Genomic DNA, 16,625 nt, shown 5'->3' on the forward strand with positions numbered 1-16,625 from the left:
AACCCCCCAACCTAACCTTTCTGCATCCAGACCCTTCTCTGGGTCTTTCTGCCATGCCATCCGAGCAGGCCCCAAACCCCAGGGTTGATCCAGTGGACCGACCGGGTGGGCCCAACTCCCCAGGCTCCTCGGAGGGCATCTTCTCCGGTTTCCCCCCAGCTGTCTCCTCTGCCCTTTCCCTGGGGCACCCCAGCTACTTCTCCAACTGCCTCACCTCCAGCGGTGCCCCCAGCCCCGCCACCTCTGTGTCTCCTTGGCTTCTGCACTCTTGTGATCACACGGTCCTGGGTCCTGACTGTCGTTCTTTTCCCGCTGATGCCGGCGACTCTTCAAACATGGGGAGCGGGGGCAGCGGATAAAACAAAACAAAACAAAACAAAAACCAAATAGATCCGTCCGTGGAGGGGGGGGCGGGCAGACAGGCAGGTTATAGTCAAAGTGGCAACAGCTCATTTATTTAGCCAAAAATAGATACTTTCTTGTACAATTTGGTTCACACATATGTACATTTTTCTGTATATACAAAAAAAAAAAAGTCAGACACTCTTATTCTCACGGCAACTCCACCTCCCAAAATCAACCGAACATCAACCAGAAAAACCCTCACAAACTCAGCTAATGTGGGGTACAGAAGCCACTTGGGGAGGACTGAGGGAACTTGGTTTATTTCTTTTTTTTTCTTTTTTTTCTTTTTGCTTAGTTTTGTTTCTTAGGTATTCATACACGGACATGCTTACAAGTCATAACTATACAGAGAGTTTTGTTTTTTGTTTTTTGTTTTTACAATTATTACAACGATTGAAAATTTTTAAAAATAAGTACTAGGAGGAGGAGAGAGCCGATAAGACCAAAGCGGCATCCAGGTGGTTCTGGGGCCTGGAAGAGAGAAGCAGTGGTAGCAAAGGAAGTGAGAGTTCGGGGCACCGACGCTGCCTAGGATTTGGGACACCCAACCTGGGACTGAGGCCGGGGGACTGGGAGGTGTCTCAGTGTCAGATGATGTCCAGCTGTAGATGTTGGGCTTCCGGTTTAGCTATAGAAGGTTGGGAAGGAGTAGGGACCCGAGGTCCCGGCTCGAAGACCGCCAGGTGGGCTTCCCAGAGTCGCCGCTGGCCCGGCGGGGGCCCGGGTTCCTACCGCGCCGTACCCTGGGCCGCGCCCGGGTGCCGGGCTGGGATTGCCCGAGGCCTCTCTGGGCCCGCGGGCACTACGGAGGAGTGTGTGTCTGGTCCCCTTTTTAAAGCACGTCCCGGCTGCACTCCCCGGGGGCAAAAGCCTCCAGTGCTCCGCGTTCGTTCCTCCCCCACTTGCTCGTCCCACCGTCCGCCCCTACCGCGGGGTCTCTTACCGCCTGGGCACGGGCTGGAAAGCCGTCTTGAGTAACTTTTTCTCCACTTCCAAGGCACTACAGCGATCTAAGGCAAGCGGGGAAGAAAAAGGAGGGCCTTTAGAGAGCTCCACGCCGGCACTCAGGGCCGCGGGAGGCCGGCGCGGGGTGGAGAGCGCCCCGCGCCCCCCGGGGTCCTGCCATCTCTGTCCGCCCCGGCGCGACCCCCAGAACCCACCCCCTTCCTCCGCTGCGGCGCTCAGTAGTCACCTGTTCCGCCCTCGGGCTCCGCCGGCCGAGCGAAGGCGGCAGCGGCGGCGGCCGGGTGGCCCGCGGCTCCGGGAAGTCCCAGCAGGTGTGGAGGGGCCGAGCCCAGCAGGGAGAGCGGGTGCGGGCGTGGGCCCGGCGTAGGGCCTGGGAACGGCCGGTTGGTCCAAGCGGGGAACTTGCCCAGCGGCGCCGAGACGAGTCTGTGAGCCGCGGCGGCTGCCGCGGCCGGAGAGAGCTGCAGGGCTGGGGGCGCGACGGCTGCCCCCGGGGGAGAACCTCCCGCGCCCGGAGGCGAGCGGCGCGGGTTGTCCGGGCTTGTGGCCGTCTCGGCCAGGGACCAGATCTTGGGCTTCTGCAGGGCTGAGGCGGGCGGTGGTGCGGGAGCGCAGGGGTCCAGGCCTGCAGGAGGAGAGGGCGGAGACGGCAGAACCGCGGCCACCGGCGGTGGCGCCGGGGCCAGACTCAACACGGGCAGCGGACGCTCCTCCAAGCCCTCCGAGCTGTCGTCCGAGTCGCTATTCTTGGAGTCTGAAATGGGTCTCAGGCCGAGGTCGCCGTCCCTGTGTGCCGCCCCAGACAAGGCCAGCTCAGGCCCCGCGGTCGCACCGTCTAAGTTCTCCAAATCGATCTCCTCGTCCTCGTCGTCGTCCGCCAGGCCCTCGCCCCCCGTGTCCTCCTCCTCCCCCACGAGCTCCTCCTCCTCCAGCTCCAGCTCGCGCTTGCTGTCTTCTTCGTCCTCCTCCTCGTCTTCCTCCTCGCGCTCGCTCCCGTAAGCGTTGCCCTCCTCGTCGGTGCGGCTGCGGGGCGCCCAAGTCATCTTGTTCTCTTTCTTGAGGCGCCGGCGCGCGTTGGCGAACCAGGTGGACACCTGGGTGAGGGTCATCTTGGTGATGATGGCCAGCATGATCTTCTCGCCCTTGGTGGGGTAGGGGTTCTTGCGGTGCTCGTTCAGCCAGGCCTTGAGCGTGCTGGTGCTCTCCCGGGTGGCGTTCTTGGGACGGGACGGGTCCCCGAACTGGTACTGGCCATACGGGTAGAAGGCGGGGTGCGGGTGCGGAAACGCGGCGGCCGCGGCCGGATGCTGCACCCCCGGGCTGTCTTTCAGCTCGTACTGCGCGCCCTGTACGCACATGGAGAAGGAAGGGACACGCGCGGAGGGAGCGCGGGTGAGCCCTAGCCGCCCTGGCCGTCGCCGCCTCCACCCTCCCGGCCTGGGCCCCGCTAGTCTACTCCCGCGCGCTCCACCTCGTCCCGCGCCCCAGCTCCAACCCTCCCCCCGCCCCACTCCGGCTCCCTGGGCGCTTACCAGCTGCGGGAAGATGGGCAGCTCGGCGGCGTAGGGCAGAAAGGCACCGTAGCCTTGGGCGGCGGCGGCAGCCGCTGCCGCCGCGGCATAGGGCGCCCCGTACACGGAGGAGAGCACGTTGGACAGGGACCCCGAGGCGGCCAGCTCCGAGGCTCCGGCTCCTGGGCCGCCCCGGGCTCCAGCGCTGCCGCCGCCGCCGGCGGCCCCCGGGCGCTCGGGTGGGTAGAGCGGGCGGATGTACTGGTATCCGAGCTGGGGGAAGGACATGGTGGCCCGCGGGGCACGGACGGAGAGGGGGCCCGGCCCCCTGGGCCGCCCAGCTCAGCGCCGCCCGCGGGCTCCTGCGCGCATCGGGGGCTGGGCCGGGCTGGGGCCGCGCTGCCTCCCGCGCTGCGCAGCGCTCCGCGTTCGCCTATTGATCTGCTCCGCGGCGGCGGCGGCGGCGGCGGCGGCGAGGAGCCAGGTCAGGTCCGAACAGATTGGCGGAGATTCCCGGGGCTCCGGGCTCTGATTGACATTTCTACGGGCCCGCAAGCCCCTCCTCTCTGCGCCGCGCTCCCTCCTCTCGGCAGTCCGAGCCGCCTCTGCCCGCGCCTCGCTCCTCACTGCCCTCCTCTCCCCGAGCAGTGTCGCGCCTCGCTTCCTTCACCCTCCTCTAGTTTGTACTCCCCCTCCTCGCCCTTCCTCTCCCCTCCCTCTCAGAGCTCCTCTTCCCCCTAGGATCGCTTCCGCTCCTTCGGGCTCCTTCACTCTCCTGGACGATCGGAAACTCTTTTCTCTCTCCTTTCCCGTTCTTTCTATTCCTTTTGCTCTTTTCCCTTTTCTGCTCCCTTCACTCTTTCTTCACCCCTGTTTTTATCTCACTCTCTCTACTCCCACGACACTCCCCCCCCCCCCCCACCCCCAGCCCTGGCTTCGGCGCCCTGGGCTCAGGCGGCCTAAAGTTGGGGACACTTAGGGTGCTGTGCGGGGGGTGTGAGTCCGTGGATCCGTGTCTAAGTCTGTGTGTCCGTCCCCGCCCTCACCTCCTCCCTTGCCCTTCCCCAAATCTCGGGTCTGACGTCGCGCCCTCTTATTCGACTTTTCCTCGCGTCTCCTTCCCGAGTCGCCAATCGCTTGGGCGCCTTCCAGGCGGGGCCGCCCACCCCGGAGGAGACGGCGCGCTGGGCGGGGCGGGGCGGGGCGGGGACGCGAGCCCGGGCGCTGGGAGTCCTTGCCCGCCCCCTCCGGCCTGCGCGGGGAGGGGGAGCGGGAGGCGCTGGGGACGCGGGTTAGGACGGGGTCAGCTCGCCCCTCCCCGCTGCCCGCCCTCGGTACCTCTCCCCCCGCCCCAGCGCGGGGCCTGGGTCGGGACCAGATCCTGGTCCAGGGCAGGCGCTGGGGCTTTCTTCGGCCCGGACCCTTTTTCGGCTCGCACCTCTAGACTCCAGGCACTGTCCGCGGCGTAGGAAAAAAGCTAGAAGAATTCGCGAAGGGTGAAGGGGTGCGCCCCGGTCGATTCTTCAAAGGCCATCTCATTGCCCAGGGGAGCGAAACAGACCCCTACCCAGCCACTTTAACGCCTCCTGTGTCCGGGTGCGAATCTCTCATTAGAAATGGCGGGCTCTGCCTTTGCAGGGACTGAAGTGTGGACACCCGCCTCCCCCCTCCCGCCCCGGGGATCCTGGGGAGCCACGACTGGGAAGTGGCGCCTGCCGGTGCCCTAAGCGGGTGTGCGATGGTGGAGGAGCAGAGAGCCGGTGGCTGAGGCTCCAGGAACTTTCCCAGAGCGCTCCGAGAAGTTTGTATATTGGAATTTTCGGTCTGTAGACATCCTTCCTTTCACTACCCCTTCCCTTGCTCCCCGATCACCGTGCCAACACGTTTTCTTTCTGTAAGGATCCTATCACCGTCTCGGGTGGGGATGGGAGGCAAGACTTTTGGTCCCACAGTGGAATATTTCCTAAATCAAACCTGAAATCCCAGTATCCGAACGCCCACCTTCACGGATTAGGGCGTGCAGCCGACAGCGGGATTGAAATTCCCGGAATCGTAGAGGCTCTGGGCTAAAAGCTTTAGGCCGCGGCTGCGACTGACGCGCAGGCCAGACCTGCAGCGGTAGCGCTCCGGGGACAACACGGAGGCGGTGACTCTGTCCTGGAGTGGCCAGTTCGGCTTCGAGGCGGAAACTGGCCGCCGCGCGCTGATGGAGAGGGCAATTGAATCCGAATTCCATCAGAGTGAGGGGCCCGGGCTATCTTTGGTCCGAGCAGCTTTGGGCAGTCCAGTTGAGGAATGAACTCCCAGTTTTGACCTCGCCCATCACTCCCACACCCCACCCCCCCCCGCCTTCTTTCCACGGGGCTTGGCACCCGGCGGCGGCTCCAGAGAAAAATGGGGTGGAAGACAAGGGAAAGTTTGGAGGCGGCCAGGTTTGGGGTTCAACTGGGGAAACTGACTTGTGTGGCCTTTTCAAATTCCTCAAATCCGGTCGAGCTCTTTCCCATATCCTCCCCCCACCTGCTTCTCTTCCAGATACCGGGCGTTGGCCTTAGCTGGAGTCTCCCCAGAGGAGGAGATATCAGGGGAAGCTCTGGCTTTGAAATGTTTCCCCGGAGCCTGATTTCGTTTACAGTTAAACCTCGAAGCCAAATGGCATAGGGAGTCATGGGGCTCACCTTCTCGCGGAAGATTTCAGGGGTGGCAAAATTGAGGGTAACATTATTTCCCGGACTGTTTCCTAGGTGTCAGACCTCGAGCCTCGACGGCCCTGAACCCTAGAGTTTGTGCAAAGTGGTGGCGCCAGACCGGAGCGAGCCAAGAGCTAGGTTCCGAGGTGGGGACTCTGGGGCTGCGCTGTAAATGCCCGGATGAAACGCTCGCTATTTAACTCAGCTCTTCCAGAAGGCTAAGAGAAAAACCATGAGCCCCGGAGACGCTTCTTCCGCATTAACCAACTATTGACCTGGCAGCGTGGAGCCAGGCGGGAAAGAGGCCAGGAAAGGGACGAGGTTGTTCTCAGTGACCCAACCACGAAGGTCTAGGGGCGCTCATAGCCCCGAAGGCACCCCCCTCCAAACCCATACGCGTACTCAAGAAGGCGCCCAGGTCCCGGGCGGAAGCGGCCTCTTCGCTACCCTAGTGTCCAGCAGAGATCAGCCCCGCCCTGGCCCGGGCGATCCGCGCTTCAAGTCGGGACTCAGCGTCGTAGGCGGCCGAGCCCCGACGTGGCACTGGCTCCCCAACTCGACCGGGCCAACGGAACCCGGCTCCGGACTGAACTCTGGGGTTCGAGGACAGCCGAACCATTTCCAGAGCTTTTTAATCCAAGGGATGAGGTCAAAGTGACACACTCGCACAGGGAGGAAAAGCAGGTGCACGGGAAGCTGATTTGGGAAAGGCACGCGCGCACAAACGTGCCGCACACAAAAGCTTCTCCGTCTTTTCGCCTTCTTCCAACGTTCCCGGCTCACAAAGCGCTTCGGAGTCTTGCTGTAGGCGCTCTCTCTACGCGGCCCAGAGTGTGGCAGTGCACGGAGAGGGTGTCCCTAGCACACGTTTGGTGCACGCAGCAGCGTTCGCTGGACTCGCACCTGGGGCCGCGCGGCCCGACGTACGCCCAGGGGCCGCGCGGCCCGCCAGGCTCAAGGGCAGCGCCGCGCGCTGAAAGCCAGCAGCTAGCCACCAGGCCCACTTCCCGCCCCTTCCTCGCCCAGCCCCAGGGTGCGCGCGCGTCCCCGTCGAGGGGCGCCGCTGTCGCCCTAGGTCTCCCCGCCGAGGCCCATCTTCAGTCCTTCTCTCCCAGAACCGAAATCCCCGGGCTGCAGTGCGGCCGGCGATCCCTCCGCTTCCTGCAGACGCCGCGGCGCACGCTCCCACCGCTCCCTCCCCCCGCGCTCGGGTTACAGGTTAATGAAATGCTCGTTTTCCTCAGTCATTTGTTTTGTTTTCCTGCAAAGTTCTGATAAGTAGCTAACCAACGAAGCTTGTAATTACAATCTTACAGAAACCGGGCCGATCTGTATATAAATCTCACCATCCAATTACAAGATGTAATAATTTTGCACTCAAGCTGGTAATGAGGTCTAATACTCGTGCATGTGATAATCCCCTCTGGATGCTGGCTTGATCAGATGTTGGCTTTGTAATTAGACGGGCAGAAAATCATTATTTCATGTTCAAATAGAAAATGAGGTTGGTGGGAAGTTAATTTCTCTCCGCTCTGTGAAGCGTAGACAAGAATTTAATGATTTAATTACAGTTGTAAGCCCTTTCCATGAGACTTAAATTGAGCTGAGAATATTTTTTTCTTCTCTCTCTCTCTCTCTGTTTCTCTCTCTCTCTCTCTCTCTCTCCCCCGCATTCTCTCTCTCCGCTATTAGCAGCCCTGCAGACACCCGGAGTGCGTGGCCTGGCGTCCTCACCGGGAGCGATTTGCATCAGGCCAGAATCCGGACCCCGGGCATCCCAGGGGGCGCGGGCCGGTGGCCTCCAGAGCCGCCCCGGAACGGGCTGCCGCTCCCCACCAGCCGCCAGGGCCTCGGAGCCGGTCCCTGCGTCCCGAGAAGCGTCGGGGAAACTTTGGGAGAAACTTTGCCAACTTTGCTCTCGGCGAGGGAGAGGCCGCCCGGCCGGCCGCGGCGGCTGCGGGCCGCGACGCGCAGAGTGGGCCCCAAGTCAGCCCTGGGCACCCCGGAGCCTGCAGGGCAGCCCAAGGAGGGGTGCGAGGCCGGCTGGCGGCCCCTGGCTCCCCGCTGCGCCCCTGCGCGTCCCCCACCTAGCCCTCGGCCCCCGTCTCCGAGCGGCCCGCGACTCGCAGCGCCCAGGATGGCCGAGATCGAAAACCTGGCCTTCAGCGCAAGTGATCTGATTTTTCTTTACCTCTCCACGATCATCCTTTTTCCACCTGACTTGAGCAGTTTCACTGCCTCCCTCTCCTTTGTTTTCCTCTCCCCGTCTGTGTCTGTCTGTCCCACTTTCTGAGTATTCGATTTCTAACTCATTCATTTCCATTCTTTCCTCCGCGCGCTCCCCATTTCGTGGTTTTATCCGCTCCTCTGGACCACTTCGCAGTTACTTTTCTCAGTTTTGCTCCTTGCCCCTTCCCTTATTTTGTCTGTTTTTATCCCTGTCTGCCTCTGTGACTGCCCCTCGCCCTCACCCTCATTTCTCCATCCACCTTTCTTTCTTTCGTTCATCCTAATCTATTTCCTTCTCCGATTCCTTGGTCTGCGTCTCAGGCTCTGCTGCGCTTGTATTTTCTCTCTTCTCCTCTTCCTCCCCGGGACGTGTCCCCTCCCCCCCCCCCCCCCCCCCCGGGGATCTGCCTTCCCTGCGGCGCCCCCTCCTCATCCATCTTGGGAGATGAATATGTCGCCTTATTGGATGCCGAGGCCGGAGCCGGGTGATGGGGCTCGGCCAGCCTAGTGCATTTTCTTCATGCATATTGAGGAGATGGTAATGAGCGCGTTTGCATTGTTGCATGGAAATACTCCGTTTCCGGCCGCAATTCGGGGCCGGCGAGGGTGGCGCGGGCCCAAGAGAGCCCGCAGCGGGCGCCCGGCCTGGTGGCCGCAGCTGGCCCTCAACGGGATCGCGGGTGCTCGGCCCGGGGAGGAAGTGACCTCTCGGAGAGCTCGGCCCGGCCGCCGCCGCCTCCTTGGGCTTCTCCACAAAGGCCGGCCGCACTCCCCTCATTAAAGCCTCGTTACGGGAACCCCCGCCTCGCTCGAGAAGGTTCCCTCACGCCCCCACCCGTGGGCCTCTGCCCCTCCCCCTCCCCTGATGCTTCGAGGCCTGTGATGGAGCGCCACCAGGAAATTAGTGCCTGACAACGTCGTCGTCTAGTGGCAATGAATTGTTTGAAATGAGTGACACGTCGCGGGATCAAACACAGCCTCATTGTGTCCCCGGCTCCACTCACTCCTTAATCTGGAAGGGCGCAGCGGCTTCGCTGGGCCAGGGAAGGTTGCCACAGGCCCCTGGCTTGTCCCTGCCGGGCTCCGGCCTGGGCTCAGCCTGACAGAGCCGACCTGGAGGACATGCCCAGTCATTCTAGAGGGGGCATGTCCCTCTCTGAGAAGGTCCCCAGAGCTCAGGAGACAGGACCGGGCCTGCCTCTCAAAGAGGTGAAGGTGTATGAAAGTCAGGACTTGCAGGGAGCAAATTCCCAGTCGAGCTCAGAGGGAACCGACTGCTGGAACAGTCAGAAAGGCCTGGATGCCCAGCTCCAGACGCAGCAGAGCGGGGAACCTCTGGGTGTTGGACAGTTTGCCCTCATCCGCCGGCCTCCTCCCAACTCGAAACTGGGAAAGCTGAGAAAACATCAGGATCTGGGCTTGTCTGGAGTCAGCGGTGTTGAGTTTCCCAAACTTCAAGCCCTCCGCCACCACCTCTGCTATTGTTTAACATTTTTCCTTAAGTTGACTCATTTCAAATACTTAAATACATGTTTTGGGAAAGAAAACCTGATACGGCTACTGTAAATTGAAAAGTGGGTGTTACTCACCATAAAGGGAAATGGGAAGAGATAAAAAACAACTAAAAGCAAGTGATCTAAAACATTTGAGCCACGGTGCTTGCTCGGGAATCACTTCTAGAGGATGCGTGCGTGTGTGTGTGTGTGTGTGTGTATTGATTAGCAAGTGTTGGAATTATTAAATACTGGATCTTTTTCAGAAGAGATGGGAGAATTGAAAAGGGGATGCTTCTTATTCCTCAACAATATTAATTCTCTGCCTCTAAGAGAAATCATACTGAGGACCCCAAAGGCCACAGCACCGTAGGGTTTAGTTAATATAATTCTCTGTTGAAGAGTATGTAAAAAAAAAAAATTAGGATTGAATAAAAACGTGTTGCCTTATTATAATTTACCCAATAATTGTGTTAAGGATTGTCACAAATAATGAGTGTTAAACAGTATCACACATAAAGTCTACAAAGGAGAGACTATCCAGGGTGGCCCTGAATGGTTGTGCAGGTTGCTCACTGAACAAAGGCACCCAGCTGAGGGGCGAAGAGGGTCCTGAATTCCAGTCTTTCTGTGCTCATCAAGCTGGTGCCTTGGCTTGGGGCTGCACTGGAAAAGAAGTGCCTTTCTCTAATTTGTACAAACCTGAGGTATGACCTAGCCATTATCTTAGTGATGGGGAAACTGAGGCTTAGAGAACTTGGCCAAGTCCTGACTGGAACCCCATCTGATATTCTTAACTATGATTTGGGAAGGTGGTGCTGGGAGCTTGGGAGGGAGGTATTTGAAGACTAGCCCCCGGCTTGAAGGAAGGGAAAGGGCAGCCAGGCTGTAGGGTTTTCCCTTCACCTCGATCCTTACAGTTCATGTAAATAGTTGGAGAGGATCTGGGCAAAACTACAGCTGAGGTCAAGGATGCTTTATCCCTGCTTGGGAATGGAGAGAAGGTGTCTGCTTTGCATAGGCCTAACTGTAGGTGTTTGAACCTGTTCCTTGCCTCTTTTTGGTTCAGTCTTCCCCGTATGAGTCTACGGACCAGAGTTCCATTTTGCTCCCACCCACACTGGAAATTTCCGATTCCTAAAGACACTCCGAGGAGCTGCGTTCCCCAGAGGGTGGGAATCAAGGGTTACCTCTGGTCACAGGCAGCCTTTTGATGGTGGTGGCAGGGGCGGGGAGGTGGGCCTCTGCTGAGCTTTTGAAAAATTGAATTGATTGCCCACACTTGCTAGTGAGATAATTTTCTTAAAAAATCCAGGTCTCAGTTCGTTTGAAAAACTCGAAGGCTAGGAAACACAAGACTCTCCTCGTGAGCCCCGTCACCCAGGGTTCATGGCTGCTACCCGTTTACCAAGCATTCCGGTTTGCTCTGGTCTCCAGCTAGCCCACTTCTGTGAATTGCCAGTAGGCAGCTGAGCGTCCTTACTGCCTTGCATTCTCAGTTGCAAGGCAGAGACACCCTTGCGGGTGCACACCCCTCCTCCAAAGGGAAGAGCGTGGCCTGGGCGGGAGTTGTGAGTGTCTCCTTTTTCCTTTTTTCCGGTACCACCCTCCTGGCTAGCTAGGCACCCTCTTTTCTGTGGTGGGATAAGACTGAGGGCAGGTTCCTAGGAGGTATGGGAATGGATAGCTCTGAGAGGCCATCCAGGAGCCCGAGCTGGGCTTATTCTAAAGCTTCTGGGAAGAGAATAGAAAGACTAGTCCCAAGCAGCCATTTGTAGGAAGCCCCCTTAGCGTCAGCCCTTTCTTGATTCCCACGCACCATCTTAAAAATGTCAAACCAGAAAGTTTCTTTCTTCTTTGCTCCCTCCCTCCATTTCTCTTTGCAGCCAATATTTCTTGAGTGCCTTCTGTGTGCTAGAAACGGTGTTAGGTGCAGAATGATGAGATAGCTGTTCACATGGAGCTTCCGTTTTTACTGGGGGGCAATCAGAGAGCAAACAGGAAAGCAAGTAGGACAAGTTAAGATAGAATCAAGTACCATAAACAACACAGTGATACCGGGTGTACCCGGTCGAATAGTGTCTTCCCCAAATTCGCCTCTTTCCCGGAACCCCAGAATGGGACCTTATTGGGAAATAAGGCCACTGCAAACAGAATTCGTTGAAATGAAACTCCTCCTGGGTCTCCCACCGGAGTGGCATGGGTTCTTACTCCAGGAAAACTAGTGTCTTTGTGAGAAGAGAAAAAGACACAGAGATAGACACCGAGGGAGAAGCCACGTGAAGCCAAGGCAGAGATCGGAACGATGTATCTGCAAGCCAAGGAATGCCAAAAAGTGCTGATTGTCACCAAATGCCAGAAAGATGCCAGAAAGAATTCTCCCCTAGAGCCTTCAGAGAGAGGGCGAATAGCCCTGCCACCTTTCAGACATCTAGGTTTTAGAACCATGGGAGAATACCTTTCTGTTGTTTCTAAGCCCTATAACTTTTTGCAGCAGCCCTCTGCAATGAACTCTAGCAACGGTCCCCGAAAGTATAGTCTTTCCTAGGAAGCGAAAGTGATGTTCCTAGGATAGTCGAAGTGATATGATGGGGGTAGGAGAGCTGGTCCTTTATTTATTTATTTATTTTTTAAATTTTTTAACGTTTATTTATTTTTGAGACAGAGAGAGACACAGCACGAACGGGGGAGGGGCAGAGAGAGAGGGAGACACAGAATCGGAAGCAGGCTCCAGGCTCCGAGCCATCGGCCCAGAGCCCGACGCGGGGCTCGAACCCACGGACCGCGAGATCGTGACCCGAGCCGAAGTCGGACGCTCAACCGACTGCGCCACCCAGGCGCCCCTGAGCTGGTCCTTTGGAAAGCGTAATCACAAATCTGTGGGGAGGTGATGTTGTGGCGGAGACGAGGCTACGACAGAAAGGTCCGGGGCAACTATATTTTCAAGGGGCTCTATCCACTATGGTAGCCACTAGCCACATGTGGTTATGGAACACTTGCAATGCAGCTGGTCCAAACTGAGATATGCTGAAAGCATACGGTGCCGGCATAAAGGACGCAGAGCAGGGTCAGCTCCACCAGCTTTCTTGTCTGCCCTTGGTATTACGGTATCCAAGCCAGGATATTATGGTATATAGCAGAGAGAGACCTCCCTTCCCCAAATCCACAGCTTGCAAAGTGAACCTCAAGTCCCACGTTAGTCCACTTATGGCGCTAGAATTTGGTTCTTCTAAGGCGGAGGTCACAACATGGTGTCCTGAGGATAATGCCCGTAGGCTTTGATCGTCTCGCAAAGTTTTAAAAGTCCACACAATCCTCGCGCCCCCGGGGGCTGGTGAGCACCCAGGCTACAAGTGATCATGACATCTGCGTGCCAGGACCCGGGGTGACAGAGGGGCCTCCATCTGGAGAGCACAGTGAATCACACAGCCTGGCTCTTGAAGCTTCTGCCTGAAAGCGAAGGCGGGCTACTTCGGCTCACCTTCCGTTGGCCCGAGCCATCTCGTGGCCGAGCTTGAGTTCAAAAGCAAGAGGCTACATGTGCCTCCGGCAGGGAGGGCGGCTCCGAGGGACACCTCTTGGGCCCACGTCAAATTCTTTCCACCCTGTCCCATTGTGGCTTCGACAAGCAGGTTCAGCCCCCACTCCAGACCTCTTGCTTCTTTGATGTATTGACCTGGGACGGCAGGAGGCACCTGTGGGCACCCACCTGTATGCCACCTGGAAGTGCCGGGGAATTAGCACCTGTGGGACTGCCCTTGACCTGTCGGGGGAGCGGACGGATAAAGGCTTCCCCTTCTGTTCTGGAGCAGGCCGTTCCGAGACGCAAGCCTTAAGTGCCTCGGAAGGTCGTAGCAGCATGTAGCTCCCATAGGGACAGTCAACCAAGAGCGCGGCTTTGCTCTTGGTGGTTTTCCTTCTCCCCCTTTCGCTTCCTGGTCCTACCCCCTGGGATCATTTCCCATATAGGCCACCTGCATGCAAGCTTTGGCCTCAGGGCCTGATACCAGGAGAAACCAGGCTGAGACACACAGAGAACAGGAGAAGGGAAACACAATCTCTCGCCATTGCCCATATTTACTAGGGCGACTTATTAGGAGACTTCATATAAAATCCCAATGCTAGGATTTTCTCAGAAAATCAGTTCAGACCCAAATTCTGGCGGCGTCCCACAGGCTGGACTTGAATGGGGGTGGCACCTCCCTTGCAATGGGGACCCAAGTTCTCTGTTGAGCACATTTGCTCTCTGAGGGGGACGGCCGTCACTTTTTCATGCTGCCTGTCTGGGTCCCACAGGAAGTTAGTTAGGGGAGTTAGTTAGTTAGTCCCGTAGGGACTGTTAGTTGAGCTAGGTAGACATCTATGAGTTCTTGGAAATCTTTTGTATTATAGAGGCATCTTCCTCAATTTTTTTTTTTTTGTCTTTTCTTAGTTTTCTCTTTCCCTGTTGTATTTTATTTATTTATTTATTTATTTAATTTATTTATGTATTTTTTTACTTTTTAATTATTATTATTATTTTTTTAACGTTTATTTATTTTTGAGACACAGAGAGACAGAGCATGAACGGGGGAGGGTCAGAGAGAGGGAGACACAGAATCTGAAACAGGCTCCAGGCTCTGAGCGGTCAGCCCAGAGCCTGACGTGGGGCTCGAACTCACGGGCCGCGAGATCATGACCTGAGCCGAAGTCGGACGCTTAACTGACTGAGCCACCCAGGCGCCCCTAAGTATTTTTTTAAAGTAGGCTTCATGCCCAGAGTGGCACCCAATGCAGGGCTTGAACTCACGACCCTGAGATCAAGACCTGAGCTGAGATCCAGGGCCGGCCACTTAACCGACTGAGCCACCCAGGTGCCCCTCTTCGTCTTTTATTGTAACACAACCAGTTCTAAGAAACACGGGTGCTGACAGGGCCAGGAGGGTAGGGGCAGCGTGGGGCAGCTCGTGCCTTGTCGCCACTGCATTCCCGGAGCTTCCCCTGCGCGTGGTGTATGGCAGGTGCGGGTGCGTCTAGAATGTTTGCTGTGTGAATGACCAGATGAATGACCGTGTCATCCAGCCTCCAGGGTGACCCCCAGTGGTCCCCAGCTCCTGTGTTTGTGGAGAGCCCTCCCCTTGAGCGTGGGCTGGACTTAGCGATTTACTTTTACTGAATAAAATACGGCACAAGTGATGAGATGACACTTCGGAGGTTAGACTCGGTCACCAAAAGACTGTGGCTTCTGTCTTGGGCACTTTCTGTCTCTCTCTCACCCATGACTAGCTCCCATGTTGTGAGGTCACCCAGAGAGCTTATGGGGAGGCCCACGTGGCAAGGAAGGGAGGCCTGCCAGCAACCACGTGGGTGAGCAGGGGAGCAGATTATCGAGTCCCGGCTCTGTCTTCAGGGGACTATAGTCCTAACCAACCACTCGATCGCAACCTCGTAAGAAACCCTGGGCCCCCATCATCTAGATTCCTGACTCACAAAAACTGTGAAATCATCAGTGTTTATTGTTTGAAGTTGGGAGGTGGGCCGGCCATCTGTTTTTGCAAATAAAGTTTTATTGATACAGAGAAATGACCATTAGCGTACGAATTGCCTATGGCTGCTTTCATGCTCCAACCACAGGGGTCATTGAGTAGTTGTAGTGCAGACCATATGGCCCACAAATCTAAAATATTTACTATCTGAGGGCGCCTGGGTGGCTCAGTCGGTTAAGCGGCTGACTCTTGATTCGTCTCAGGTCATGATCTCATGGTTCATGGGTTCAAGCCCCGCGTCAGGCTCTGTGCTGGTGGTGCGGAGCCTGCTTGGGATTCTCTCTGTCTCTTTCTCTCTCTCTCTCTCTCTCTCTCTGCCCCTCCCGTGCTCTCTCTCTCTCTCTCTCTCTCTCAAAATAAATAAATAAACTTTAAAATATTTACTGTCTGGCCCTTTAAAGAAAAGTTTGCTGATCCCAGTTTTAAGCTGCTATGTTTTAGAATAATTCTTACGTGGCGATAGATAAGTAATATAAGGACTGACACATCTAGAGCAATGGGTCTAACTGGGCTTGAATGTCTTGAGTTTGGGCTTCCGATTTCAGTTCAGCTCAATTTAATAGGTATTAACGGAGCATCTGTGCACCAGGCCTGGTCTCGATCATATTCCAGAATGCCACATTCAGTCCTTTGTCTACTGTCCTCTCAGGCACTTGCCCAGCCCATGGCGCACTGTAGGTACGCCAGATGTCTGACTGTAGATTTCAACTGGCTTTTCGGCACTGGAATTAGCAGCGTGCTCTTTGGAGCACGCTGGAAGGACTCTGTAATCCTGAGGAGGTGAGCAGAGCAGGCAGGTATCCAGCTGTTCCGTACATGCATGGTTTGTTGTTTGTTCGAATATGGAAACACTCCTACGGCCTGTTGACTTAGCTCTCCCTGCCGCCATCTGGGAACAGTAATAGTTTCTACTACCTGGCATTTTCACGAAGACAGACTGACGCACGGAAAGTGCTAAGAATGATGCCTTGGACCCAGTGAGCACTCAGCAAATGGGAAAAAAAAATGTTTAAACTCCAAGAGTCAAAAGAATAGGCTCAGAGCGGTCATGACAATGGCAAGATATGTATTCAGTTAGCGTTGACTGAGCACAGACGAGGTACCTATGTGGACAGGGCTGGTTTCATGGGCATGTGACCTGTGCACCATGCCCCGTGCTTAGAAGTGCCCCGCACTTGGGGTGCCTGGGTGGCTCAGTCGGTTAAGTGTCTGACTTCAGCTCAGGTCATGATCTCACAGTTCGTGAGTTCGAGTCCTTGCATCGGGCTCTGTGCTGATGGCTCGGAGCCTGGAGCCTGCTTCGGATTCTGCGTCTCCCTCTCTCTCTGCCCCTCCCCTGTTATTTCTCTCTCTCTCTCTCTCTCTCTCTCTCTCTCAAAAATAAATAAACATTTAAAAAATATTAAAAAGAAGAAAAAAGAAGTGTCCTGCACTTAGTTTCATGCTCTGCTATTGCAATCTTGGAATTCTTAGATAACTTTCAAACAAGGGACCCACCTTCTCATTTTGCACTGGGCCCTGAAGATTGCATAACTGGTCCTGCACACAGAAGTGGACGAGGTATCGGTCCGTCCCTCAGGAGCCCTGCAGGCGTGCGAGGTGGGCACATGGACCCACCGTAATTATATTTCAGAGTTACGCGCATCCTGGGGGAGTGTTGGGCCCACGCGTGCGCTCCCGTGCATCTTGGTTGGTTGGAAACAGCCAAGAAGACCCGCCTGAAGCCGCAAAGGCACCACACAGCAAAGGCGAAGCCTGCCCTCCACCACCATGGAAACCCAGGGAGGAAAACCAGCCGGGAAACCG

The 16,625-nt window shown here is 56.7% G+C and overlaps 2 protein-coding genes across 2 annotated transcripts; one reads left to right on the top strand and one right to left on the bottom strand.

Moving 5' to 3' along the window:
- Positions 1-633: 633 nt before the first annotated feature.
- On the bottom strand, positions 634-3,917 carry IRX3 (iroquois homeobox 3). The gene is made up of 4 exons (XM_058707066.1): positions 2,904-3,917; positions 1,598-2,717; positions 1,349-1,415; positions 634-876 (listed from the first exon to the last, which is right to left on the bottom strand). The coding sequence occupies exons 1-4, from the start codon at positions 3,168-3,170 to the stop codon at positions 822-824; spliced, it is 1,509 nt and encodes a 502-aa protein (XP_058563049.1). The 5' UTR covers positions 3,171-3,917; the 3' UTR covers positions 634-821.
- LOC131499199 (fibrosin-1-like protein) lies at positions 3,169-9,754 on the top strand. The gene is made up of 4 exons (XM_058707037.1): positions 3,169-3,366; positions 4,327-4,386; positions 5,939-6,790; positions 7,265-9,754. The coding sequence occupies exons 1-4, from the start codon at positions 3,169-3,171 to the stop codon at positions 7,661-7,663; spliced, it is 1,509 nt and encodes a 502-aa protein (XP_058563020.1). The 3' UTR covers positions 7,664-9,754.
- Positions 9,755-16,625: the final 6,871 nt, after the last annotated feature.

This window comes from Neofelis nebulosa, chromosome 17 (genome assembly GCF_028018385.1).
Source record: "Neofelis nebulosa isolate mNeoNeb1 chromosome 17, mNeoNeb1.pri, whole genome shotgun sequence".
Classification (NCBI taxonomy): Eukaryota; Metazoa; Chordata; class Mammalia; order Carnivora; family Felidae; genus Neofelis; species Neofelis nebulosa.

Excerpts from the sequence above, each read along its gene's own strand:
- LOC131499199 (XM_058707037.1), top strand. The coding sequence starts at position 3,169 with ATGGTGGCCCGCGGGGCACGGACGGAGAGGGGGCCCGGCCCCCTGGGC. Across the intron at positions 4,387-5,938 it reads AATTCGCGAAGGGTGAAGGG|CCCCGAAGGCACCCCCCTCC; the intron begins GTGCGCCCCGGT and ends GGGCGCTCATAG. Across the intron at positions 6,791-7,264 it reads CCCCCGCGCTCGGGTTACAG|CAGCCCTGCAGACACCCGGA; the intron begins GTTAATGAAATG and ends CTCCGCTATTAG.
- IRX3 (XM_058707066.1), bottom strand. The coding sequence starts at position 3,170 with ATGTCCTTCCCCCAGCTCGGATACCAGTACATCCGCCCGCTCTACCCA. Across the intron at positions 2,718-2,903 it reads TGCCCATCTTCCCGCAGCTG|GGCGCGCAGTACGAGCTGAA; the intron begins GTAAGCGCCCAG and ends ATGTGCGTACAG. Across the intron at positions 877-1,348 it reads TTCCAGCCCGTGCCCAGGCG|GCCCCAGAACCACCTGGATG; the intron begins GTAAGAGACCCC and ends TCTCTCTTCCAG.